Consider the following 27,809-nt stretch of genomic DNA (forward strand, 5'->3'; position numbering starts at 1 on the left):
TGATATGCTTCCTCCGCTGGAGCATGGTTTTCAAAACTACTTGACTAGGCACAACAATTAGAAATACACTTTCTCGTCTATGGGCACACCACCCCGAACACACCCGTCTCATCTGATCGCGGAAACTAAGCAGGGTTGGCCTGGTTAGTACTTGGATGGGAGACACACACTTTCTGAACTGTTTAGGGCATACATATTTTTTGATAGGAAACTTTTGCCAAACAGCACCTACTTTCTCATGTGTAACACACTCTGACATTTTCTGTTTTGTCTTCACTGCATTATGAAAATAAATTTCTTGGTTGCTGTACACTAATTGACTTTACAACTTGCAATTTGAAAAGCACTCTAGACTTTGGCTCTGAGGCAGGGACTCTGTGCTGGGGATTTTAGCACACAGTAGTCACGCAGTGAGTGTTTGTTGAATGAACATGTGAACACTACCCTTCATAAGTTATGGTGTGCTGAGCTGCCCTGAGAGCAGTCATAATGAACAATTGCAGACCTAGCACTTGACGTTAGACACAACGCCCGTGTCCTGCAGGAGTTGTAGGTATCTAAAATTCCACACAGTGAGTCCTTGGGAATTTAATTTTTTTTTGCAGTACTGGGGTTTGACCCTCAGGGCCTCTCACTTGCTGGGCAGGTGCTCTACCATTGCAGCCACTCCAGCAATCCTTTTTGCTCTGGTTATTTTTGAGATAGGGGCTCACTTTATGCTCAGGCCTGCCTGGAACAGCGGTGTTCCTATTTGTGCTTTCCCCCATAGCTGGAACGACAGGCACATCCCACTGCACCCAGCCATTGGTTGAGATGGGGTGTCATGAACTTTTTTCCTGTGCTGGCCTTGAACTGCCATCCTCCCAATATCAGCCTTCCAAGTAGATAGGGTTCCAGGCTTGAGCCACCACGTCTGGTCCTTGTGAAATGTTTTTAGTGAATAAAGGTATGGTTTTACAAGTTTCTTTTCCCTGTGACAATGAAAGGTGAAACTCAGGAACTACCACTCAAATGTTTTACACAGTCATGTCACTTACCAGTGGGGAAACCTGAGAAATGCCTTGTTAGGTGACTGTCATTGCGTGGGCATCCACGGAGAGTGTGGGACCCTACGGGACCAGGTTGCACATGTGCTCTGTTGTTGACCCCAGTATCAGCATGGGGCCATGACCATGCTAGCACAGGCCCTTCCTTCCAAATGCTGAGGTGGAAATCTACACAGGAAGGGAGGCACAGGGACAGGAGGGAAATAGACAAAGGAACTATATTTGGACTAGGACTAAGTCATTTAAAGTTACAAATATGGCCGTTCGTTGTTATTCTTTTTAATGACTTTCCTTTCTGCCTCCCTCCTTCCCCCCTTCCTTCATGCTAGTGATTGGAAGAAGTAATTATAGTAAATACGAACGCATTTATTGTTTTGACACTTCTGTGATTTGCAAATTAGCCAATCTGTAGTCCTGCAGGTGTGCGGTGCCTGGCAGTGGGGCAGCACCACTATTTCTTCCGTGGCTGCACTTTGGGGAGATTGTCCTCACAGCGACGCCCAAGGCTGGGTGCGCAGACAGGCCTGGGAGCAAGTGTGCACTCCTGCCTCACCGCAAGCGAGGTACAGCACAGCGAGGTCAGAGCACGGCGGCTGAGAGTGCCCTGCCAGACCAATAAACTACAACAAAGCTAACTGATGAACAGGCTGGAGTGAGTCATTCAAGTGCGTCTAGGTCAGGGCTTTGTGCTCGGCAATTCCCAGGGCTTTAGGTGAGCCCCGCCAGGCTCTAGAAAGGACCCTCTTATGGCCCTAGCTGTAGTTACAGTCTGTATGCGTAAATCCCAGCAGAACAGAGGCAGCCTTGTGTTCCTCATACACCCCATGTGCTGCCTTTTCTTATGTATTCTCTTCTGTATGCTGTTTTATTAATAGATCGCCTGACCCCCAGCTGGCTGGGCAGAAGCTTCCTTGTTCACGTTAAGCTCCTTGAGAGAAGAGGAGAGGTTGCCATAGTCTTTTAATGACTCTGAAAAACCACCAGTCCCCAGTCTTAGCACTGTGTCTTACAGGGCTTAAAATGTGACCGATGGACTTGATTTATAGAGACCCTCCCCACATCTGTGAGAGGAGCAGTACTTCTGCCCTGGAGGTTTTCTCTGCTCCCCTGGAAAACGGCGGCGGCCAGAGGGATCCAGGAGCAGCAGGACTCACTGAGATAGCTACAGCTGCGGGGAGGGAAGGAGGCTCGCTTTTCTGGCGTGATTAAAGGAAGGAGGGAGGAGTAAGAAGGACACTGTGTATTTTCAGGAGGTCTTTGGCAAGCACTGTCTGGTTTTAAAACCAGCTGGTTGGAAGCATTTGAAGTCCATCCCTTCACAATCCTATTTCCTGAGCCATTTTTCAGTATGTGGACTGAGCTGTCCCCTGGAACTATTTCAGTAGGTGGTGCTCTTGTGCCACAGCTCAATGTTGTGTCCAGGAAGGTGAGCTCAGTGGCTGGTTCTTGCTGTGTCCTTGTGGATCCCCCTGGGTTTCTGCCAGGCATGCTGGCAGGAGAGAGGTTGTTCCGTCTGTCTGGAAGTGAGGTGGTGAATGCAGGCCTTACCTCTCTAGCTTGTCTGGACTCTGTTTACCAGGGAGCCTGAAATAAGAGGTTCACTCACCTGTTAAAGAAAAAAGTTAGTGACTCTAGCCTTTATCCAGACATTTGTGATGTATAATCGGTTGCTAGTTTTCCAAGACCGTTTTTTAAAATCGTGATTCACCTGTGATCTCCCAAATGAAGCTCCTCTGTACGTAATGTGGCTGTCATTCTTGTTTCTGTATGTTGCCGTCCTGTTAGCTTCAGAGAAGATGGCAGTAGAACAACATGTGTGATGACAGTAGCGCTGACTGTGAACCCTGCCGCCGCCAGCCACTGCCTTATTTCCTTGTTGTTCAGTGAGCTCCTTGCTCACGGTTGGTCGTGACACCGTGATGGTGAAGACACCTTTGGTGGTGGTGGCAGAAGCATGGCAGGTGAGGAAGAAATTTAAATGCTGTTCAGCCTCTGTTCCAGGGAGAACAGTCTCTTGCTTTTCACCAGGTCTCTGTGAGGGCGGCTCCCTCACCTCGTGGGACTCTGGATCTGCCTGCATGTGTTCATTGACCTCTCTGTCACCTGTTCTCCCCAGAGGCCACCCTCCAGGCCCTGGTGAGCTCAGCAGTCTGGCCGTGGTGCCAGAGCTGATTGAGGAAGTTCAGTGTGTTTTGGCAAGTTGGGCGCTTCCTGGGATTAAGACTCTGTTTCTGATTCTAAAGCACTAATCGTGCATTGCAGCTTGTGTGGATTTGCTTCCTGGTTTACTCTTCTGCTTGTTTGCTTATTTAACCAGCCTTCTGGATACTTAGGTGGACTTTCACGTCAAGGACGCATGTTCTCTGGAGTATTCTCAGCCTTTGTCTTTATGAATTTCTCCTCTCCTTCGTTTTCCTGTTAGACACTGCAGCGCTGTCTTTTGTGTTTCTTACTTGCACTTTTGTATTTTTCTTCCTTTCCATGCTGAATAAATTTCGTAGTATTATCTTCAAATTTACCAATTCTTTCTTCAGTTCTGTCCAGTCTAAAGTATCTTGTATACTGACTTGAAAATTTTAATGACTGTATTTCTCATTTGCACAATTCACAGTTGGTTCTTTTTTTAGTCATCTCATTTTATTTTGCCTTTTTGTTTTTATAACTTCTTATTCTTAAATTAGCTTTTTTTTTTTTTTTTAGCATCTTAGATACACTTCTTTTGTTGGGACCTTTTTTTTAGTATCTTAAATGTACTTACTTTGTTAGAACGATTAACTTCCTCTGAAGTGAATTGTGACCTAACGAATAACTGATTTTGTTAGTTGCCTTTACTGGCATTTGATTTCTTCACATGCCTTAGAACTCTGGTTGGATGGCATGTTTTGAATAAGATAGGCTTCTTATTGTTTTTGTGTGTTCACTCATTTTATACCTCCTTCTCCCTCTCTGCTCAGTCTTGCGGCCTCTAGTCCTCCCTGCCTGGCTTCCACGGGCCGCGGTCCAGAAGCAGGTTTGGCAGTGGTGGTTTGTTTTTTGTTGCACGGGCAGTGGTCCTGCTCCTCACCCAGCTCCTGGTCCTGCTGGCTGTGTCAGCATGCTCCCCGCCACTGCTCTGAGGAGCCGAGGAGGAGGCTGCCAGCCTGCTTTCAGGAACAGAAAGGGAGCAGGGCTCTCGTCTCCACCTGCCCTCAAGCAGGCCCTGACAGTACTTTCTGGCTGTTCAGACCCCAAGTCTTCTGGACCCGACCTCCTGCTGCATTGCCTCGTTTGAAAAGCTCCTGAGCATGGGAAGCACACTGCTGTTCCCTCGGGGACTCAGTCTTTGTGTTTCTACCGTATCTTCTTCAAGAAGTGTTTGTATTTCCTAGGCTGCCTGCATCCTTTCGGTTTTTTTCTCTTTCTACTCCCCTCTGGTTACTGTGTGTTTAAAGTAGGGAGAGTCCAGCAGAGAGTGAATTTGTCCTGCCATCTTAACTGGAAGTGATGTGGGTTGAGAGTTTAAAGGAAATAGAGTTGGATACTTGGTTTTGTGTAGTACTAAACGTTGACCACAAGAATGCTTTCCTGTGTGGGCTCAGTGGCCCACAGCGCACACTTCCTTAAACTCCTTCTGAGGCTTGCAGGCCCAGAAAGGTGCAAGGTATTAAGCAGGCGGGATTTGTTAGGGTGCTGTGGTTCTCCACACAGATTTTACCTAGAGTTTTCATTTTGTGGGTAATTTTTTAAAAACCATATTTTCATACACCTAAGTTGCCTGTGATTCTAATCAGATAGTGTCTTGAGTTCAGTGCCTACAGTCGCTTGTATTGGCGCCAAGGAGGACTATTTTAAACACTGGAAGGTATCACAAAAGCAGGAGGTGACAATGTAAATACTGTGTCTGAGCTCAGTAACAGATTGTCCTCCCCCCGCCCCCAATATGGCAGTAGCCACTGACTCAACAGAGCAGACAGGACCACATCTTCATGTTAGACCAGCACCATGGATCATACTGCTTCAGTGTGGTCAATTTACATTTTATTTATTTTGTATACTTGTTGTCAGATTCTGTTAATCTGTTAACACTAGTGAAAATGAGTAATTTGTTAATTTGTACAGTTTTTCATTTTGTAGCTTTGTAAGAGTTACAAGCCCAGTGTTTCATTTGAGTTATGTTTGTTAACACTCATCTAACAAAGTAGAAAGGCTTTTAAACTGTCCTGGGAGCTCTCAGTAGTTTTTGTTTAAGTTTGAGAAGCACGGATTGAGGGGTCACTCCACTGCTCTGTGAAGTGCACTAAGCAACCTTTGTTGGATTCGGTGTTTTGGCCAGGCTCGCTCCTGCTTCTGTGCCGTGGCTGTGCTTAGATCAGGCATCGCTTCTGTCTGGAGCACTGACACTCCAGTGCTGGCTTAGAGCTCCGGGCACTTTGGGGGTCCCTGCCGAACCCCATGTTTCTGTTTCTTCCAGCCTTTCCCACTACTTGTTAAATTCCATCTGCTCACAGGTCCTGGCTTCCTGTTGAGAGCAGGGAACATTGCCATCTTTTCATTTGCAATGTTTTTTGGAGTTCCTATCATAAAGTAGGCCCTATAAATATGTGGGCTTCTTTGCATGTTTTTGTTGTTTAGTAATAAATTACTGGTGGAACCCAGGGTCGAAAGAGGCAGAAGTAACTTGGAGTCCAGTTACTAGTGACAAAGCAAGAAAGTGATATCTAATTTTTCTAATAACTAATATTTAATAACTCACCTTAGTTTTCTAACTGGTCTAACAAAACCCAGCAGTCTTGGTGTCAGATAAGTTAAGACAAGAATGCAAGGAAAGTAATTACTACTTGAACTGGAATATATGGGGGGTATTTTCTGAGTGGGGGTAGTAGTGCTTTGGTGCTCTGAACAAGGTCAGGGATCTCTATCCTACCAGCCCCAAAGGCATCTGTGGCCAAAGGATTGTCCTGCTTTGAAGCCAGGTCCACGGAAAAGCGTTTGTCCTCACGGCACTGGGTCATGGGAGGGAGGAATTGAGCTCAGTAACACCCCAGAGTTAACCTGCTAGGGTAGATTTCCTTGATGGCTTGCACGGTCATCTGAAGAGAGCCTGTTCATGCTCTGCACCCGACATTGCCTCCTGCAATTTTGTAGATCCAGGCTCTGTTAAGATTGAGGCTGTTCTGGAATTACCTGCAAAGTTCAGGTCTGTTTCTGATTAGCTGCCTCAGAGGTGACATGCGGTTGACTCAACAGAGAAAAAGTCCAGCTCCTCCTAGCGGAGATGTCCTCAAATCTCATTCCTTTCAGGAGGGAAAGAAAGCGTCATTTCTTTCTTTCAGAAGCACTTCCTGGTGATTTTAAAAAACACAAACATGGGGGCAAGGTGGCCAGTGTTGAGGCAAATTAAGCCTGCAGTGTCACCAGGAAAGGAGAATACTGTCCCCTTAGCTGCAGTTAAACGAGACCCTCTTAACTTTATGCTTGTCCTATTAGGGGAGAGCATTCTGACAAGGCCCTTGTGCCCCTACTTGGTGATGGTCACTGAGGGTTGGTGTTTGGTGTGCCTCTTCTCCTTCTGTAAACCATGAATTCTGTAGCCTTCTGTGCTTGAGTCTCATCTGTGCTTAGTTCCCGAGAAAGGGGCTTTTGGTTGACCATGTGAGGGGAAGTGGTAAAGAACGGTGCTCCTTACCAGACACCACTCAGAGAGTCCATATTTGGCCTCTCACACTTGCAGAAGGAAGGAAGTGTTCCATTGCCATTGCCTCATTGTGTGCAGTGGCAGCATCAGGAATTGCACGATAGCTGATGTACGCCTGTGTACTCTCGTGCTTCCAGCTCTTCTGTTGCCATTTCTAACATGGTAGGTAGAGCCCATAGAAACAAAGCTCTCCGGGGTCTTCAGTAAAGTTTATAAAGAGGTCCTGAGCACCAAAATTGACAATCTCCATGAACTGAGACTGACCCCTGGCATTGGAGAATCCCAGCCTCTCCTAAGATGTGTCAGCAACATTCCTGGGCAAAATGGCTTCTCTTAACAGAGAAGAAGCAAGGGCTTAGGGCTGCTGGGTGTGTGTACTTCTGAGGATGAGGCAAGGAGGACAGCATGGCTTGGATGCAAGGGGTGCTTTATTCCCTGCCGCTGTGTGGTGGAGCCATGGCTGTAGCTAGTCCAAGTTTGCCTTTTCCCTGTGTGTATGTGTGGTGATATACAAATGACATGCAATTTAACCACTTTGAGTGTAAATTCAGAGCATTAATTAATCCACATTGTTAGATAGACATCACTAACACCCACCTTCAGCAGTAACTCTCCATTGCTCCCTGTCCACATCAGGGAGTCTGACTCTGTAGGTACCTCCTGTGAGTGGGGTCATGCCTGCTCGTACAGGTCAGTGTCGGCCTGATCTGACTTAGCACACTGTTCTCAAGGTTCACCTGTTTATGTATCAGAATCTCATTCCTTTTCAAGACCTGACAATATTCTACTGTATGTCAGTTGCCACTGTGCTCATTCATTGGTGGACATTTGGGTTGTTCACACCTGTTGGCTAGTGGGAGTAAGCCTGCTGAGGATATCAGTGTACAAAAAAAATCTCTGAGTCTCTTCTACTTCTTTTGGGCATACTCCTAGCAGTGGCATTGCTGGATCAAATAGTAATTCTAGGGGCTGGAGGTATGACTCAAGAGGTAGAGTCCCTGCCTATAAAACGCAAGGCCTGAGTTCAAACCCCAGCGCCTCTTGAAAAAAACACTTGTTTTTTGTCTGCGTCTTTTGATAGGTGCTGGCCTGTCCTGTGGCGTACTGTTTTGTCGTGGTTTTGATTTGCACTTCCCTATGGTCACTGATGACCTTTTCATGTGCTTATGGGTCATTTGTACACTTTCGGAGAAGTCTCTTCAGGCCCTTTGCCAGTTTTTCTGTTGAGTTCTCTTCCCTGGTTGAGTTGCATGGAGTTCTTTGTAGTCTTTGTCAGATAGGGATTTGCACAGGTCTGTCCACTTGCATTGACCTTTTATACGAGACTTCATTTTACAAAAGGATTTTGTTGATGAAACTTTAAACACCTATTCTTGTTCCGGTTGCCACTCTAGTCGGTTGTTACATGGTACTTGACCACAGCACGCGTGACTAGTCAAGTGACTGCCTTAGGATTTCTCATACTGTTCGAAGTGTTGGCTGCTATTCCTAAGCAATGACTTCAGGAGTGAATGATGCTCAAAATATTTTCCTTAATATCTGCACAGTTGTAATCTTTGACAAGACTTTGAAAGTACTAGATTTCTCACCGTATCAGCAGAGTGGGGATTATTTGTAAACTTTCCAGAAAAACTAAAACTGAGTGAGTTCTAAGATGTCCCCAGATGGACAGCCACTTGAGATGTGAAAATACCTTTCAACAGCAGTTCTAAGAGGGGACGGGGAAAATCTTAAGTTAAATTATAGAGCAGATTATTTTCATCATGGAAACTCTCGTAAGTTAGCAGAGGGAAATTATGTTCTCTGTTTTAACGGGAGGCTGGAATTGCCAGCTCCTGCCACTCCTGTCCCCAGTCCCAGCACCAAAGTAGAGCGGATACCCCGTGCAGTCCTGCCTGCACCTGCAGGGTCCCTTCCTGAAGTCTGCTGCCTCGTGCTCAGGCGACCATTTGAAGCATAGCTTCTAGAACCCACCTTGTTTTCTAAATGGTTGGAGAGTCACTGGTACAGGGCTGTCCTGGCCAGGCTCTTACACTTCTTGCTTTCTAATGGTTTTGCATGTTCATATGAATATTCATTTCAGTTTAAGTTCATTTTATTTTGTAAACTAGTACACAAAAGCATAAAAATCATGGGCTCTTGTTTTTAATGAGTTGGGGTGCTTTGCCCCGGACTCTTCTCACTCAGTGCTCTCTCCCCTCTTCATCCCCTCTCCTCAGACCTCACTCAAGTGTACCTTTATTTCCTCCTTCCCCTCTGAACTCCACATTCCTTGTGAAACATGTTCTTCATGAAGTTTTTGAATACACCCTTCTCCCAAAGGGCAAAATCACTGAAACGAGGAGCCTTTTGTCCTAAGCTATTTTGTCTCTGCCACATGCCATACTTTGAGCTACATTATCATCATGGTGGCTCAGACCATGAGCCCTGTGGACAGTAGTATATTTTTGTATCATAGTGACTTGGTACAAAACAGGATTAGCAGGCAACTAAACAACTTGAGCCATTTATAACGGAAGTGGACCTAAGCAGGCCCTGCTGTTTGTAGCGAAGCCACATAGCTGGCTTCCTTTGCGACGTCATCTCTCCCCTCACCTCCTGCTTCTGAGGGACCCTCTGGCCCACCAGAGATAGCAATGTGAACACACACAGGGGACCCTTTGTGGGCTGCTCGTGCCACTCTGGTATCTGCCCTTCTCACCTTTCCACACAGAATTTTCTCCTCGAAGTGCATACCTAGGGAACTAAGAACTTCTGTTGTTTTCAGTCTGAGTATGTGGAGGTGAGATCATGGTTTGTTTTGATTCCTTAGGGACTGGGTAAATGTGCTAAGAAAGAAATTACTCAAGACATGGAAAATGTGAATATCCTTCTAACTTTCCACGACGTTTGCTTTTGCTACATTAGTACATACAGTGTGTATGCAAAACACTAAAGTACTGAGTGTTAAGGGAATACCTTTTTATTTCTTAAATGAAAGACACTAAGCATTTCTGTAGCAGCTCCTAGTAAAATGAATTTGGTCATAAATGCTGGGCAGAACCCTAAGACAGAGGATTTTGGTATTGATCAAACAGTGTATAGTCAGTTCTCAATTATGATAGCTTTGCAGATTGGGATAAAAACATTAATCCACCTATGAAGAAAGCTGAGATTACCATACATCCAATGAGTTGGCCCCATTCTCTAGAACTGCCTGGAAGTCACCTCATTTTATCTACTTGAACATAGAACTGGCCCATTCTTCCCAGAGTGGAGAACCAAATGTCCCTTCCCTGGCCACATAGCTAAGGTAAGGGTCCAGGAAGAAAGGTGTGGGTTTTTTCCTTCTCAGAGGCAAGACTGGGAAAATGGAGCCAGTATTTCAGGATGAGATGGAAAGCAGGAAGCAAGTGCTTGGACTGCATCTCTGCTCGACTCTGGAGAGAGCTCAGGCAAAAAGACAGAAGATGCGTACTAGTCAAACAACTTAAAACTGCTTAGTAGATTCAAGTTCTGTATGTCTTGATTAGCACTGATATCCTGTAACACCTTCTTCTTTTTTTCTGTCTGGGATGATGCTGATAATGCATGTGTAGACGTTTTGAAAGGTATCTCTGATTGTGGAAGTTAGCAGACATTAAGCAGCATCTGAACGTGGCTTAAACTTTGTAAATTTTGCCAGCATCTGAGCGCCACTCATGCCTTCCTTCCCAGCAGTGCTTTTTCCTTCCTCTGAAGGTCGCCATTATAAATTAGTTTTACCTGGTTTTGACCTTCACGTAAATAGAATCACATCTTAAGGGTTGGTTTAGTGTTCCTTCTTTTTCAGTTTCTGCCTAGTGTTTCAGTGTTGGAATGTTCCACATTTTGTCTGTTCATTCTGTTCTTTTTGAAAATTATGCCCTTTCAGTTGTTCAGTTCAAGTCATGGTCATATTTAACTACGAGAGGAGCTCTCCTTTTTGCAAATGTGGCAAGATGTGTATGTGTTTGTGTATATATATTAGATGTGTATATGTATATTAGCACATACTAATTGTATAATAGGAGGTGGGGCAAGATGGAGGATTAGAAGTGTCCACTGTTTTGACTGTGCATGAGAAGAGTCAGATAACACAGGGGAGACTGTGTTCTGAAGAGAGAAAGAGAGGAAGGGCATGAGGAATCCCAAAAGAGATGGCAGGACAGCAGAACAATCACAGGGAAACAGGCAATGGAGAAAAGCACAAACAGTTCCAAGCCCATCCCTGTTCCCTGGGAGGGAGAAGGGAAGCTGAAGACGCAATCACAGCAAGCCAGTTCCAGCTGCAGGATTAGCCCACACCTCCTACAAGCCTTAACTCAGCGCTGGGCTTCACGAGACAGTGACTGCTCCAGTGTGGAAGGCCAGCCTTGGTGAAGAAATGCTGTTCCTCTCCAGATTGCAGAGAGCTATAGGAAGACACCATCTTGAGAGAGGGCCTGTTGTTTGAGATTGAGATACCCTCAGAGCTTGAAAACAATCCTGGCCCAGGGAATCTTGGGACACCCTGCCACAGTGTCTGGGAGTAAGTGGATGATGGCCACAAAAGATGGTCGTGGAGAAGGGGAGAGGTCAGACATGGTCCTGCAGAGAAGTTCAAGCAGCTGGGCGCTCCGGCAGTAAAGGGTATGGAGGTCGGAGGCCCTACCCTTCCAGGCAAGGAGCAGTCCCAGCCCGTGAGGGTCACCATGGAAACATCACTGAGCCCATGGCTGGTGTAGTATTTGGTCTTCAGGGCCTGCCTCCTGGCCGTGTATGTTGGTGGTTAGTGGGTCAGAGGGCCCCCAGAATAGACCTGCCACGTCACGTGATTTCCACAGCTTCCTCCCCCCAACAGAGAGGTAAACTGCAGGAAGTCAGGGTCTGAAAGTGCTGGGGGCCAACTCTAGGAACTGCATCCTGGTGTCCACTTGCTGCCAGGCTGGTTTGAGGGCCCTAGGCTTAGGCCTCCTGAGTCATGTGATTTCCACAGTCTTCCATCCACCACTCCCCCTCCCCCACCCACATACACAGGGGGGGCCAACTACTGGACTGGTGGACAGGTTCTGAAAGCACTGAGCCCTGTCCCCAGGATCTGCATCCTCCCTCCTGTTTGTTGCTAAGCAGGTGATAGGGCTCTGAGCCCACACCTCCAAATCATATGACTTCTGCAGCCTCCTCTTCCACAGAGGGAGAGGAACTGCTGGGCAGGGCCAGAAAGTACTGGGCCCATCTCTGGAAGCTGCATTCCGTGTGTGATAGTTGCCTGGCTGGTCTGCCAGACCCTGCAGCTCATGTGGCTTCCACAGTCTTTCCCACACAGAGGGGAACTGTTAGGTGGGGTGAAAGCACTGGGACCTGCCTATGGGACCTGTGCCTAGGTATGTGTTCACTGCCAGGTGGGACTGAGAGGCCTGAGTAAAGTATAGTGAATCACAAGACTTTCACAGCCTCCTTCTCCCCACAGGGAAGTGGGATGCTGGGGAGGATCTGCAAGCATTGGGACCAGCAGGGAGAGCAACTAGGTCCTTCAGTTCTCCCCCAGCCAGTGCAGAGCTCAGTGCTGTCTTTGCTTCCCTCACTCTGACACCCAGGGCTTAGACACTTGCTGTCTCTGGGGACACACACTGAGGAGGCTGATGGAGCAAGTGGGAATCTGCCCAGTCCACAGGCGGTAAAGCTCCTTGCAGCCAGCAGCAGTTTCCAGTGCATAAAGAAGGGAAGCTTCCATACCGAAAGCAGCACAGAAGCTGACACCTGACTTCTATAAGAGACTCAGCTAGTTTACTTTGGCCTGAGCAGTGCTAGGGATCAGGCCTGGTGCCCAGATCATGTACGTGAATGCTGGTATACTCAGCCATACTCCCAGTCATACACTGTCCTGCCTGAACATTGAGAGTATTTCAACTGAAAAATTATAGGTGATTAAAGATTCTAGCCTCAGATGCACAAATCCCAACTCAGAGACACAAGAAATATGGGGGGGAAAAGGCAACCTGACTCCTAAAACCCCACAGTAACAAACATTAATGATCATGAAATGGATGGAATTTCAGACAAAGAATTTGAAAAGTAATGTAAGAATGATTGTTGAAATTAAACAGGACATGAACAAATGCCTGAATGAATTCCAAGAAAATTCAGCTGAATGAAATAAGAAAGACAATACAGAACATGGAAGAGGAATTCAATAAAGATACAGAAACTGAAAAAATCAAATTGAAATTCAGTAAATGAAAAGCTCAGTAACTCAAATAAAAAAAGTCTCTCCAGTAGACTGGATCAAACTGAAGATAACATATCAGGGCTGAAGATAAGGCAGAGGTATGAGAACATGCAGATGAAGATAGAGGGGAAAAATGGTAAAGAACAAACAACACCCAAGGCCTCTGGGGTACCACTAAAAGACTGTCAATCTTGGCCATACAAAGAAGGAGAAGTATTGCAAGCTAAAGGAATTGAAACCATATTCAATAAAATAATAGCAGAAAACTTCCTAAGTCCTGAGAAAAAGGTGATCATCAAGGTACAGGAGGCTTTCAGGATTCCAGACCATGCCAGAAAAGAACCTCCGCATGTCATAGTTAAAATGTTAGACATACAGAACAAGGAGAGAATACTGAAAACCAAAAGAAGGAAGTGCCAAGTCACCTGTAAAGGCAAACCCATCAGAATGACAGCAGATTTCTCAACAGAAACTTTGAAAGCAAGAGGGCATGGAATGATGTGTTTCAAGTCCTGAAAGAAAATGCCTCCCAACCTAGATAAATGAACCCAGCAGAGCTATCCTTCATATGTGAAGAAGAAATAAAAACCTTCCATAATAAACAAAAACTAGAGGAATTCCTGACCACTAAATCAATGCTGCAGAAGATACTTAAAGGAATCCTACACACAGAGGAGGAAGAAGAACACAACCATGAAAATACAGGAAAGAATAAATCTCATTAGACAAGTAGAGAAGCAAATGAGAAGTAGGGAGGAATCAGACCATATAAAACCAGTAAGATGGGAGGAGTTGCCACATATCTTTCAGTAATAACTCTGAATATTAGTGCTCTCAATTCTCTAATCAAAAGACACAGACTGGCAGACTGAGTTTAAAAACAAGATCTGACAATTTGTTGCCTGCAAGAAATGTACCTCTGTGGCAAAGACAAACACAGGCTTGAAGTGAAAGGATGGAAAAAGATGTTCCAAGCAAATGGAGCCTGAAAGGAAGCAAGAGTAACTGTATTCATCTCACAGCAGACTTCAAACCAAAATTAGTCAGAAGACACAAAGAAGGTTACTTCATATTCATAAAGAGAACAATCCAGCAGAAGGGTATAATTGTAAACATAAACTCACTGAATGTTGGCATACCTAATTTCATAAAGTAAACACCACTAGATGGAAACACAGAACCCCAACACAATAATAATGGGTGACTAATAACCCACTCTTACCAGTAGACAGAGCATCCAGACCTCCAAAAAAAATCAACAAGGAAACTTCAGAGATTAAATGACACTATAAGTCAAATGGACTTAACAAACATCTACAGATTATTCTACCCAATAGCCACAGAATACACATTTTTCTCATTAGCTCACAGAACTTTCTCCAAAATAGATCATATTTTAGGACATAAAGCAAGTGTTAAATGCAAAAAAATTGAAATAAGTTTACTGTATTTTATCAGACAATATGGAGTAAAACTTGAAACCAGTAACGAGAAACTATAGAAAACATCCAGACACAGGAGACTGAGAGCAGTTCTCTGTTGAGTGATCATTGCATCCTTAAAGAAATAAGGGGGGAAATCAGATGAAAACACAACTTACCAGAACCACTGGGACACAGCAAAGGCAGTGTAAGAGGGAAGTTTATAGCTATGAGTGCCTTCATTAAAAAATTAGATCCCAAACAAATAACCTAACAGTGTACCTCAAGCTCTTAGAAAAACAAGAACAACCAAATCCAAAAGCAGTAGATGGAAAGAAATATAAAGATGAGGACAGACATTAGTGAGATGGAGACTAAAGGGACAATGCAATGAATCAGTGAAAAAAGTGCTTCTTTGAAAAGATAAAGAAAGTTGCACACCCTTACCCAACTAACCAAAAGAAAGACCCAAGTTACTAAAACTAGAGATGAGAAAATGTCACAATGAACATCAGTGGAATTCAGAGGATCATTAGGAAATGCTGCAAAAACTTTTACAACAAACTGGAAAATATAGAAGAAACAGATAAATTTCTAGATGCATACGCCTTCTAGAATTGAACCAGGAGGATAAAACCCACTTGAACAGATCATAACAAGCAATGAAATTGAAGTGGTAATAAAGAGTCTCACAATAAAGAAAAGGCTGTGATTTGCTGCCAGATTCTTCCATTAAACACCACCAATGCTCCTCAAACTATTCTGTAAGAGAGAAAGCGAAGGAAAACTCCCAGACTCATTCTGTGAATCCAGTATTGCCCTGATACCAAAACCAGATAATTACACGACAAAAAAAAATTACAGACTGATTTTTTTGATGAACACAGATGTAAAATTTCTCAGTAAAAGACTTACAAACTGGATTCAGCAACACATTAAAGAGATGGGGCAACATGACCAAGTTGGTTTTATTCCAGGGATGCAAGGATGGTTCAACATACGCAAATTAGCAAATGAAGCACAGCACATAAATGGAATCAAGGACAAAAATCACATAGATGTAGAAAAGGCCTTTGACAAAATTCAGCAGCTCTTCATGATAAAAGTCCCGAGCAAACTAGGAAGAGAAGGAACGGCAGCATAACGAAGGCTATGTGATAAACCTACAGCCAACATCACACTAAATGGGGAAAAGGATGTCCACTGTCTCCATTCTTATTCTATATAGAGTGTGTATTCTTAGCCAGAGCAATAGTGGAAGATAAAGTATTAAAAGGGATAAATAGGAAAGGAAGAAGTCAAATTATCCCTCTTTGCAAACAATATGATCCTTTATTTAAAAGACACTAAAGACTATACCAAAAGCTCTTAGATGTGATAAACACATTTGGCAAAGTAGCAAGATATAAAACCAACATACAAAAATCAGCTTTTCTACATACAAATAGTGAACAGGCTAAGGAATAAATCAGGAAAATAGTCCCATTCATAATAGCCTCAAAAAATTAAATAACTAGGAATAAGCATAACAAAGGAGGTGAAGGCCCTCTATAATGAAAACAGGCCTTGAAAAAGAAATAAAAGAAGACATCCCATGCTCATGGATTGGTGGAAGCATAGTATAGCTATTACTGTGAAAAAGAGCACCCTGCTGAAAGCTGTCTGCAGACTCAGTGCATATCCCAATGTCATTCTTCACAGAAATAGAAATATCAGTCCTAAAATTTCATATAGATCACAAAAAGCCTTGAATAGCCAACGAAATCCTGAGCAAAAATACCTAAGTTCAAATTATATTACAGAGCCATAGTAACAAAAACAGCATAGTGTTGGTGCAAAACCAGACATGTAGACCAATGGAATAGAATAGAAGATCCAGTAATAACCCCACACAGGTACAAAAAAGACACCAAAAACATACTTCGGAGAAAGGAAAGCCTCTTCCAGAAATGGCATTAGGAAAAGTATGTCCATGTAGAAGACTGAAGCTAGACTCTTCTCACACCCCAGACAAAAATTAATTCAGAGTGGATCAGAGAGCTAAACATAATCCCCCAAATGTTGAAACCCAGAGGAAAACAACGGTCAGACAATTGAAAATAGAAAGGTGTATGCATGAGTGCGATCACGTGGTAGGATCACATGATAAGTTCTATTTTTAGTTTTTCTTGCTGAGCCTCCACACTGATTTTCATAGTGGCCGCTCTAATTTACATTCCCACAACAGTGTATAAGAGTTCCTTTTCCCTGCATCCTCGCCAGGATTTGTTGTTTGTTTTCTTGATCAGTGCCATTCTGACTGGTGCGAGAAGGAATCTCAGTGTTGTATTGATTTATATTTCTTTGGTGGCTAAGGATAGCAAACATTTCACGTATTATTGGCCAACTGTACTACTTCTGTTGAGAACTGTCTAATTCATTTGTCCATTTATTAATTGTGTTGTTTGTTCTTTGGATGTTTTATTTTTTGAGCTCTTCATATACTCTGGATATTAATCCCTTGTCTGATGAATGTCTGGCAAAAGATTTTTCTCCCTGCCGTAGGCTGCCTCTTCATTGCTTTGAAGTCTGCTTTGCTAGATACTCTGCTTGCTTTTGAACCTCATTAGCTTGGAATGTCTTTTTTCTGTCCTTTCACCTTAAGCCTGTGTTTGTCTTTGCTAGACCTTCGCATTGCTTATAGGCAACAAATGGTTGGGTCTCATTTTTAATCCGGCTCACCAATCTGTCTTTTGATTGGAGAACTGAAAGCAGTAACATTCAGTCATTATTGAAAGGTTTATAGTAACTCCCACATTTTGTTGTTTTTGTGAAGTTTGGTTGTTTTCTAGTCATTCTTGATTTATTAAATGTAGATTGCTTCCAATTTGGGTTTGTTATGAGGAATGTTGCTATAAACATTGTGGTGGTATACACAACCACTTAGTAAGGTTAGATTTTTTTTGAGGGAAAGTTTGTAAGTTTTAGATGTTTGCAGTGTTTCATTTACTGAGAGAGGTGTGTCAAAAGTTTCTACCAAGACTGAATTTGTTTGATCTTATGTCCATTTTTGTGTTATATTTTGAACTTCATATTTTGTTATAAATTTCCATATTATTAGGCACATGCAGAGTCACAATTGTTACTTCTTCCTGGCAAATTGAACCTTGATTCCTTTGGTTTTATATGAGTGGAATTTTTTGTAGCCTCTCTCTACCCCGTATTTGTATGGTATACTTGTGTCATTTGTAACAGCATGTAAGTTTTTCTTTTTTAACTTAAAAACTGATAATCTTTGGTTCTTACACGGACATTTAATCCATTTTCGTATGTGTCATTACAAATGTATGTGAGTTGAAATCTGCATGTTACCAAGCAGGTACTTATTTGTTATCCTTTATGCTTTTGGGGATCGCTGCAAGGCCTTGCCACTGCTAAGCCCACACTCCTGCCTGAGCTGCACCATGGCCTGTTGAGCGCTTTACTTACCGTCTTTCTGCATCCCCTCCCCTCTCTGTCTTGCCCTTTGAGGGGGAGGTGATTACTTTTTTGATTATAATTTTTTGCTTTGATATTAGTGTTGCATTAATTTTATCCTAGCAATTGAATTAGCAAAGTGCAGTGTTAGCACTCTTATCCTCCTTTTCCTGGGCAGTGCAGCTTCTCTGGCTTTTAAAACACCATGGCCTTTACATACCTTACCTTTCATGTGTATTTAAACTTCATAATCATTTGTTAGTTTCAGTATCTTAAGTATCAATTAAAAAGTCCCACATATCTGTCATCTTTGCCATTTTTGGTTATTTCATCTGGGAGCATTGTCCTTCTTCCTGAAGGCCATTCAGGAAGTAGTAGGTGCCTTTACTGGTGACAAATTCCTTCCGTTTTTTTTGTTTGTTTGTTTCAGAAAGGTTTATTTGACCTTCATCCTTGAAGAGTAGTGCAGTTGGGTGTAGGGCTCTAGGTGCCATATTTAGGCCCCAATCTTAAGTGCAGGTGATTTTCCAGGGCCTCACCCTGGCAGACCTGGCCTCCTCCTTTCAGCTCTAGCAAGGCTGTCTGAGTGTTTGCTGTGCCTTCCAAACATCTTTTCAGGATTGGCAACCCTGTGTGCCTGTGTGCCAGTGTCTGTCTTCAGTAACTCTGTAATCTTTCAGATTCTTTGATGAGTTTTGGAGTATGCTTTTGTATTTCATGTAGCCTTATGGAATAACTTTGAGCAGGAAGGTTGGTCTCACTTACTTGAAGTAGACTGACATTGGATGCCATTTTAAGTTAGTTTATTTCCATTCGGTATATTCTATATCAAGGTCTGGGTTAGTACACCTGTCCTGGCTAGCAAAAGGATCTTCTTTTAGGCTTTCTTCCTGCTTATGTTAGAGTAGCAAGAAAATCAGATAAAGCATCTTTTGAAGTTGTTGGAGGACTGAGAAAGTACTAAGGTCTTGAGTTAAGATCCTGGAGTGAAAGGAAGCACAGAAAACTGAACATAAATTTTGTAGTAACTTTGTTCCTTTGGGGCATTTGCCTTTTTTTCCCCCTTTTCCTTCAGTATTGGGTATTGAGCTCAGGGCCTCACATTTGTGCTCTATCAGTTGAGCCATGATCACCAATTCTTTTGCTTTTTAGTTTGTTTCTCAGTTAGGGTTTCATGCTTTTGCCCAGACTGGCCTCAAACTGCAACCTTCCTACTTCTTCCTCCTGAGTAGCTTGGACTGCAGGCATATATCACTGTACCCAGCTTGTTTTTGAGAGAAGGTCTCCTGCTTTTGTCCAGGTTGGCCCTGAACTGCAGTCCTTTTGACTTGCCTTCCACTGAGGGGGACTTGTGCCACTACACCCAGCCTGCATTTGCCATTTCTTAAGAGGGAAAAGACCAAAGAACCTGGAATAGGACTTTTGCCACTAGCAGAGAAGCTAGAAGAACTTGTGGCAGTTCCACAAGTTCCACAACTTGGTCTGACATAAGTTGGAATCTCAAAGGAAAGGTTATTGACCTGACTACCTAATAATGTAAAAGTTGAATACATGGAGAAGCTTAAAATCAGTAGAGTGGACACAGTTAGAAAAAGAACTATTGAAATGATCATCAGTGTGGGTCTAAAACTATTAGGGAGAGATTGATGGTGAGGCAGTGAGTAGGTTACTTTGACAGTACCTGAATTTACTCAGCAGTTTTAACATTATGAATCGCGAGAGAACCAAATATTATGTGCCTTCTGGTTTGATTCAAAGCATACAATACCACAAATAAAGTATTCTTGTGAATGAATTGAGCTGAATGGAATCTAACTTGTAGGCTGTCAGTTTGCGAGGTAGCTAGGGGATAGCTTAACGTGTCATACACCGCCACGGGGATGCAATCCACCAAATGTGAGAGTGTGGGAGACTGGTAGACCAGATGCCTTGGGTGTCCAGGGGATACATGTAATGAAAAGGTTGAAAAATGTTAGGTGCCGATGGCTCATGCTTGCAATCCCAGCTACTTGGGAGGCTGAGACTGGGAGGATTGCAGTTTGAGAGCAGCCTGGACAGATAGTTCTTAAACTCCATCTCCAAAATAATCAGAGCAAAATGGACTGCAGGTGTGACTCAAGCAGTACAGTGCCTGCTTTGCAAGTGTGAAGCCCTGAATTCAAATCCCAGTCCCACTGGGAAAAAAAGTTTAAAAAGAGGGATACTTGCGTAGATTAAATGAGACGTGTCAGCATTGGCCATGCGTAATATGTGCATCTTGTTTGGATCCTGACGTGAACACATGGAAAATGAATTTAGAAAGGAATTATGCAGAGTGACTTAAGATGATGTGGCTGGCTTTGTTGCACGTGAAAGGGATCTTTAGTTAAATTTCTCCTTTAAAGCCTTTCTACAAAAGAGATACAAGTCGGAGGTTTTTGTCGTTGATTGTTTTTTTTTGGTAAAATGATACTCATCTTAGTTGTTGGAAGTGGTTAATGGCACAGAGTCATGAACTGGTACCTAGGGTTCGTGTATCTGTTATAATACACTTTTTGTATATTTAAAAAATTCATTAGATAGCTTCACAAATTAAAAAAGGACCATCAGGAATGAAATTCCACTTGGCCCACATAGCCTGATTTAAGTGAGACCACTATAAGCTATTTTCCCTGTTTGGAGAAATCCGCTGTTTTTGAGTGCTGTCAGACAAATAGACATAAACTTCATTTTCCCACAGCTCGGTTTGTGGCCGTTAGTTTTCTGTGTTAGATTGCTGTACTCTTGGTTCTTAATGATGTACACCTTGTTTCACAGTCTCACCAAGATCATGCAGAAAGGAAGAAGGCAGTTCTTCAAAGCAAAAGGGGGAGTGTGATATCAAAAGAAGAGGAAAGTGGAGTTAGGAGGGCAGACCCCACAGAGATCACTGCTTTTCACTTGTTGGTTATTCAGGACATTGAAAATACTGCCTTTCTGCACACAGAATTTTGAAAACATTTCCAACTAACATGATTTAGCTCTTCCTTCCCCCACACGAGAGCTAATTCATGATAATACCCAGTTATGCATCTAGCTTAAGTCCGGGAGTTCCGGGTATCTTTGTTACAGTCTGTAAATTATAGACTAAGTAAAAATGTGTCTCCTAATAATATACTCTGCATATGTAGCAGGAGGAGAGGGAAACATGAAAGGGAAGGAAATTTCTAAAAGGTGGATGACATAGCAACCAAATACAGGTAGTGTCCAAAACCCTCCCTTGCGCACGTTGACTGAGCGGGCATGGCTTGCACATGATGCTGGAGTGCTGCTGGCCACACACACTGTGTGGTGTGGGCACTGAGGCAGCACAGAGCGCAGCCTTCTGCTCTTCCAGATCCATCACTTCCACACATCTTAAACAGAGGGGCAGAGCACTTCAGCAGGGGCACAGGTTCTTCTTTCGTTCCCCTCCCCTCCCCTCGTTGTGCTGGGTGGGGGAACATTGTGGCATTTACCAAAGTTCTTACAATATCTCATAGTTGAATTCCCCCCTCCATCACTCTCCTTTATCCTCTCTTCCGCCCATTCCTGGAATACTTTCAACAGGTCTCATTTTTCCATTTCCATCCATGAGCGGAGTATTTGCGTGCTATTCACCCTCGCGCGCCCTTCCCCCATCTCCTCCCCTTCCACTGATTCCAGACCTTCCAGACAGGACCTGTTCTGCCCTCCTGTTCTCTAATTTTGTACATGAAAAAAAAGACATTTTTATTTGTTTAAGATAACTGCACAGGAAGTTTCCTTGTGACATTTCCTTGGATATATGTATTATAACTTGAATTGGTTCATCTCTTCTGTTTTTCTTCTTTTACCTTAGTCCCCTTTTTATGGTGGCTTCAGTAGGCTTATAAATTCTATATTCATTCTTGTATAGAGAGTACATCAGCCATATTCACCTTCTTAACTTCATGCAGTGGTTCTTGCTTTAGTTCTTATTGCCAGGCCGATGGGTAGAAGCAGATAAATGGTCTGGAGCTTGTGTGGTGTGTGGTACCTTCAAAGTCCCAGGTATGTCAGCCAGGCATCCTGCGTCTGTACAGGTGCAAGGTGTAGCAGTTATCATTCACCTTATTTTTTGTTTATTTTTTATTTTTAGATTTGAGTAATAATTATTATACTTACTCAAGTGGTGTTAAGTTCAAAAAAGTGTACAATGAAATCTCAGTTATTTTCCTCTACTTAGCCACCCTGATCTCCTCACTGGAGGCAAACACTGCTGTTAGTTTCTCGTGTGCTCTCATTTTAAAGGTACAGATCACAGAAACTTCCTGAGGTGGCAGCCTTGTGTGCTTGTGGATTTGCCTCCCACTATCTGAAATATAGGAAAGACTCATTCTTCCTGCTGTGCAGGGCCTACCAGCCTGTACTCATCAGAAGACACACATAGACGCAGTGCTTCTGGAGGAATCTGCTGTGTCCAGGTCTGCATTCTCGTGTCCCCAGTTTATCCTGATGGTGAAATGTATCTGCCAGCTTTATCACTGCATCCTAGAAGCTAAGGTTGTGCTAATTTGCTCCAGTAAGGGCCTGCGTCAGGAAATGCCATTTCAGTTGCAGTCAGCATTTTGCTTTGCTTATGATACTGTCATTGGATCTTCAGTTGGGAGGTAGGTTGTCTGCAAATCACAGGCAAGCAGCCTTTTTTTCTTTGCTAGTTTATTTTGGGGGGCAGGGTGTGTGGGGGTGAGGAATCTAGTCACGTTCAGTGGTTGTTCCTACTACCAGAGCATAATGTCAGGCCCTGATTGCAGGAGAGGCCTCACTGATCTGTACTGCCCTCTTGTTCTATGATTTCTCTCCAGCTTCCTAAAATGAACACAAGTTTCACTGCTGTGTGCCCTCTGTTGGCTCCGTAACCAGTTCTAAAGTTCCCTCTCCTTCAAAGATCTGTATCCTGCAGTTCACTATCTTGTACCTTTGACTGTATCAGTTTGTAATTTTTTCTTAAAAACAAACAAACAAACAAGAATCTTTTAGAAGGCCCCTGAGTACCTAGCAGAATCAGAGAGAGAGCTGAAAAACCATATCTTGAAAGAACGTCCAGGTTTTGCTTCTGTGTGTAAGGAATTTGGAGGCCACCATGCCATCCTAACAAGTAAAAAGTTGCAAAATCAGTAATTCTTCTTTTTCCCCCGAGAAAGGTGGACACAGAGAACCCTAACATGCTAGAGCATCAACCTCCACAGGAATCAGTGTCGGGGTAGGAAAACCTGAGTGTAGTTGACTAAGTGTGGATAAGTCTGAGTTAAAAACCCAGGGGGATCCAGCTTAGGGAAGCCTCCTTGCTTTTGGGAGTTTTGTCCTGAGGAGCCCAACTAGTTTCTCACGATAAATGCTGGATAACAGTCTCTTGAAAAGGGACCATTGTGAACTATGCCATAGTACTCTGTTCTTAACTAGAAGAAACTAGTTAACTAGAACTTAACCTGATGGGGTTTTATGAGAGCCTAACTGACCTGGGGGGAAGGGTTTACCCTTCCAGCTAACTTTAAACTTTAACCATCCAGGTAGGAGAAGGGAAATACTCAGCTCCAGCCCCTGTAGACATCATGTCCCAGCTAAGTGGGATTGGCGTGGGAAGATGGGGCAGGACTGGGGACCACTTAGGGATGTCATGGCTAAAAACATGGCCTCCCAAAAGATGACCTACTGTGGGTCTTTAGAATAATTGCTCTCTCCACAGAAGGCCTGTTTTCAGCAGTTCCTTTTGTATCATGTCTAGCTCCTAAGAAAAATGACAAGGCATGCTACGTGGCAAAATCACACTTTAGAGGACAGAGCCAGACGTGGCAAGGAAGGTGGAATTATCAGACAGCATTTAGAAGCACTATGGTTAATATGCTAAGGACGGTAAATGACTGGAGCAGACCACAGGCAAGCACTGGCAGACAGTGTCAGCAGAGATGGAGTGCTCAAAGCAGAGCCAGACGGAACGCCAGAGATTCAAAGTACCGCGTCACACGGAGAAGGTCTCCCATACCCCTACTAGCACATGGACACGACTGAGGAACAATGTCAGAGCTGGAGGATTTCTCAGTAGACACCTCCTGAAGATGTCTGAAAAAGTAAAGAGAACAAAGACTGGAAAAAACAAAGAGCAGCAACAAAAAACTCCTGCCAGAATAGCATGCTCAAGAACTGTGGGGTAACCACACAAGGTGTGGCATCCAGGTGGTGGGAACACAGGAAGGGAAAATGGAGAAATAGCTGAAGCAGTGACGCTGGAGAATTCCCTCAATTAGCACCACACACCACACCACCGATCCAAGAAGCTAGAAAACATCAAGCAGGATGAGCATCAAGACAATTACACTGCACATGCCATTTTCAGGCTGCAGAGAGTCAATAAGGAGTCTCCTGAAGAAAAGACAGAGAAAAAAGCAAAGAAGTACAGCCAGGCTCTCCTCGTCAGCCATGCAAACATGAAAGAGTAGAGGGAAAAAAGTGTCCAGAGAAGCTTGAGCCAGGGTAGCTCTGGGGGTCTACGTCAAGAAAGCCTTCAGCTGACTGAGTTCCACCCTTATATCCGTCTATTTCAAGATCAAATTCCCAGCAGAATCCTATTTCCCTAACTTGAGTCTCCATCCCACTTTGGCTGATGGCACCGTGCGCTTTAATAAGCAGCTTCCCCCACCCCCAGCCCCAGACCTTGTGAAATGGAGGAAAAGTGAGGTGCTGTGCCCAAAAGAAGGGAGAAGGAAGCTGCCGACTGCCTCCTAGCCATGTGTGTGTGTGTGTGTGTCTTGCTCGGCGTTTCTTGGAGGACCATTGCTGCCTTTGTGGGAAGACCGTTTTCCATCCTGAGCTGCTTCCCTGCTGTGTTCAGCATCCCTGTCCTCGGCACTGAGTGCTGGCAGCCCTATGCACAAGTGTGCATGCTCTGTGGAACAGCACTCCAGTGCATTTCCACTGCTGTGTTGTTTAAGTCAAATAATGTTCTCTGTTTTCTCTGTCAAAAAGTTCTTCTGTTCACAGTTCCCAAACACCTAACCTGCTCTACCCCTAGAGCAGGTATGAAATACATAGGGAGCATCCATTGTGTCTTTGGTTCATGTTTCTGGTTAAGGGCATGGGTTTTAGAGACAGATCGTGGGTTCAAATCCCATTTTGGCTCTGCCATTTATTAGCAGTTGCTTCCTTTGGGTTTTGACATAATCTTACTTTGAGTAATTATGCAATCACTCTGTGCCTCTGTGAAGTGAGGATAATGACGGTACTCAGTTCATAAAATTGCTGTGATGCTCAAGTCAGTGTGCATGAGCCCTTTCATACATCGCCAAGAACATCACACACACGTATAAGCTATTATTACTATAGTTACAACATGAGCCATTGATTCAGTTTCAGTGTTCCTCTTCAGGGGTGTCACCTTTAAAGATTAAGGCAGAAGCTTTTTTTTCCATGGCATTTAGCTTCAAACTGTACTTTGGAAATACCAGAGAATTACTCTTTGTTTCATCCAGTATTCATTGAGTGCTTGCCAGGCAGCGCAAAGCTCCAGTGAGATGGGGTGCAGTGAGCAGACAATGCCGAGGGGAGTCACCCTGAGGAGAGCTGGGAGGAAATCTGAGGAGGACCAGTACGTTTCTGGAGTACGCAGAAGGCCTGGCTTACTGGAGACTTGGGAGGGAACAGGAGGCCTGAAGGGTGCTGGCCACCGTTGAGGGCCCGTCAGGAGTGGGGCTTGTCCATAGCATTGACTCTCTTTCCAAGGAGGTCATGAGAGGCCTCTGCGAGAGTGCTGAATGTGTGTGGAGGCTGTTGCTGTCTGCTAGGGAATGAGTCGGGGGGCGCAGGGGACCTGGTGGAGGGCACTCACATCGGAGGCTCCGGGAAGGAATGGGACGGGAGGAAGTGGTGCAGTCCAGTCAGGCCACAGAGAACTGACAGGTTTGGTGCTGGTCTGGCTGGAGAGTGCGGGAGAGAAGGAGGAGCCAGGGCAGTGCATTCGGGTTTGACCATCTTGCCAGTACGCATGCGTTTCCTTTAGTATTAAACTTCTGACCCAGTCTTTCTCAGTTTAGTCACTTCCTCTTCAGGGGAGGAAGTGAACTAAATTGATAATACCACTTTAAGACTTTCACCTTCCTGGTGTAGAGCTTCTCTTTGTGTTGCACTGTAGCCAAATTGTACAGCCTGCTTAAATTTCTTTTTGCTTTCCTCTTTAATAGCGGGAGCCCTTTTTTGGTGATACTTTAGGTATTTTAGTAGGAGTGTTCTGTCGATAATAATTGCCACTGAGGATTTGAACTCAGTTGATTTACGACTCACAGTGCATTGTCTTGATGCCCTGGGGAAGCGGGAGGTGCAGGAGTCTGTAAGGCCTGCACCTGATGAGGAGAGGCCCACCCCCCTGTGGAGCTGTCGCCTACAGGGCGCTGGAGGCCCAGGAGCCCTGACCAGCTCCCCCAGGTATGCGCTTCTGACACAGACTTCAGGGGAGGAAGTGAAGCTTAGGAGACTTGACTTGCTGTCTCTTAAGACTGGTGCACCTTCCTAATAATGGGAATTTGCTAACGTTTTACTGAGCTGTGGCCACTTGTGATGGACTTGAGATCAAGCATGCTACACAGTCTTTAATTAAGCAGATTGTTTAAATTGATGCACGTGGAATGAATTACTTTACTTTTTTCCTAAGAAATGTAGAGAAACTGGGAAGAAAATTCATTAGACAGTAATGTATTGGGATTTTTTTTTTTTACACCTAAATGAGAAACCAGAAATGCATATAAAACATAAGAACTTCAAAAACATCTCTTAGGCACAGACTACTATTAAACACCCAGGGATGTTTTTGATTTCTCATTATATTAAAATACTCAACTTCATATTCAGGACATTTAAAAATAGCTCAAGATGTAAAGCATTATCAGCTGTGCTTCTTGTACAAAAATTAGCACGTCATGTGTAATGGCTTCTAGGCTAATGATAGTATTCATGATAAAAAGCTTAGCTGGTGAGAGCCAGAGCCACAGCTGGTCATGATTCAACAGTGATTCCAGCTTCTAGGCGGCTCTTTTAGTCTGAATCCCCCTTTGCTGGTTGCGGGATCGTGAGGGCACTGGTAGTACATCCTGCCTAAGATGCTTCATTTGTTCCTTTTCTGAAGGTCTGACGTGTGCTCATTATCTCCTTCGGTGCTTGGCAGGCCTCTGAAGCCAAAATGGCCCCTTCTCCCAAAATGGCTCAGGATTCCCTCGGCCTTGTTTCCAACTGTCAGTTTTGGCTGCAGAAGCTTTCTATATGGGAACAGGCCTCCACTTTGGAAACTCAGCAGGACATCTGCCTTCATCTGCCTCGGTTCCAGGAGTTCCTGATGCAGGTATATCAATCCTTGAAAGAGATGGTAAGTAGTGGACCAAAATAACAACACCAGGGACTCCACCAGATTTCACAGTTAGGGACTTGTGATAACGTACTGAAGGATTAGAAAGACAGATTACCCATAGGTACTGCTGATGAGAGCTGGTTTCCTATGACATCCGTGTTTCCTGATTGGCTAGTTGTATTGCTACATGGGACTTCCTGACTGAAGGAGCTGTTTATTGATTATTTGTGTGTTTGTGTGTTTAGTTTTGCAGTGCTGGGGATTGAGCCTAAGGCCCTGGGCCTGTGAGGCAAGCCTTCTCCCATGTAACTATACCCCTAGGCCAAGCAAGTTGTTTTTAAATAAGGGGAACTTTGGTGCTTGTTGTCAGGTGATGGTGGGGTTCTTCTCGAGGCCTTTGTGCCACTGGAGTCTGGAAAGGAAATATTGCTAAGACGCTTACTCTTTCAGTCCTGCACACAGGGGCGGTCTCCCAGGAGATGTTAAGATCTGTTTTGATATTGACATTGCACTGTTAACATGCTAAAACCTCTTCTAATAAATATTTCAAGGGCTCTTTTCTGAGAAATATTAGGATTTTGAGTGTCTTTACTGTTGTTCTGTAATTTATTGTTTACAATTTCATATTTTCCTTTTGGTGTACTGCTGCTTCTAA

At 43.9% G+C, this 27,809-nt stretch overlaps 1 protein-coding gene across 13 annotated transcripts in view; it reads left to right on the forward strand.

The window, feature by feature from the left end:
* Fancc (FA complementation group C) overlaps positions 1 to 27,809 on the forward strand; it is a 184,420-nt gene that overhangs the window by 41,832 nt on the left and 114,779 nt on the right. For 5 of the 13 annotated variants that reach the window (XM_074052574.1, XM_074052581.1, XM_074052577.1 and 2 more), the window contains one exon: positions 26,936 to 27,172. In XM_074052574.1, the coding sequence (XP_073908675.1) occupies positions 26,990 to 27,172 (183 nt within the window). In that variant the 5' untranslated portion in view covers positions 26,936 to 26,989. Of the gene's footprint in view, positions 1 to 1,598; positions 3,008 to 23,548; positions 26,239 to 26,935; positions 27,173 to 27,809 lie in introns of those variants that run through there. The other 8 variants (XM_074052583.1, XM_074052572.1, XM_074052571.1 and 5 more) reach the window with 5 other exon arrangements.

Source organism: Castor canadensis, chromosome 13 (genome assembly GCF_047511655.1).
Source record: "Castor canadensis chromosome 13, mCasCan1.hap1v2, whole genome shotgun sequence".
Classification (NCBI taxonomy): Eukaryota; Metazoa; Chordata; class Mammalia; order Rodentia; family Castoridae; genus Castor; species Castor canadensis.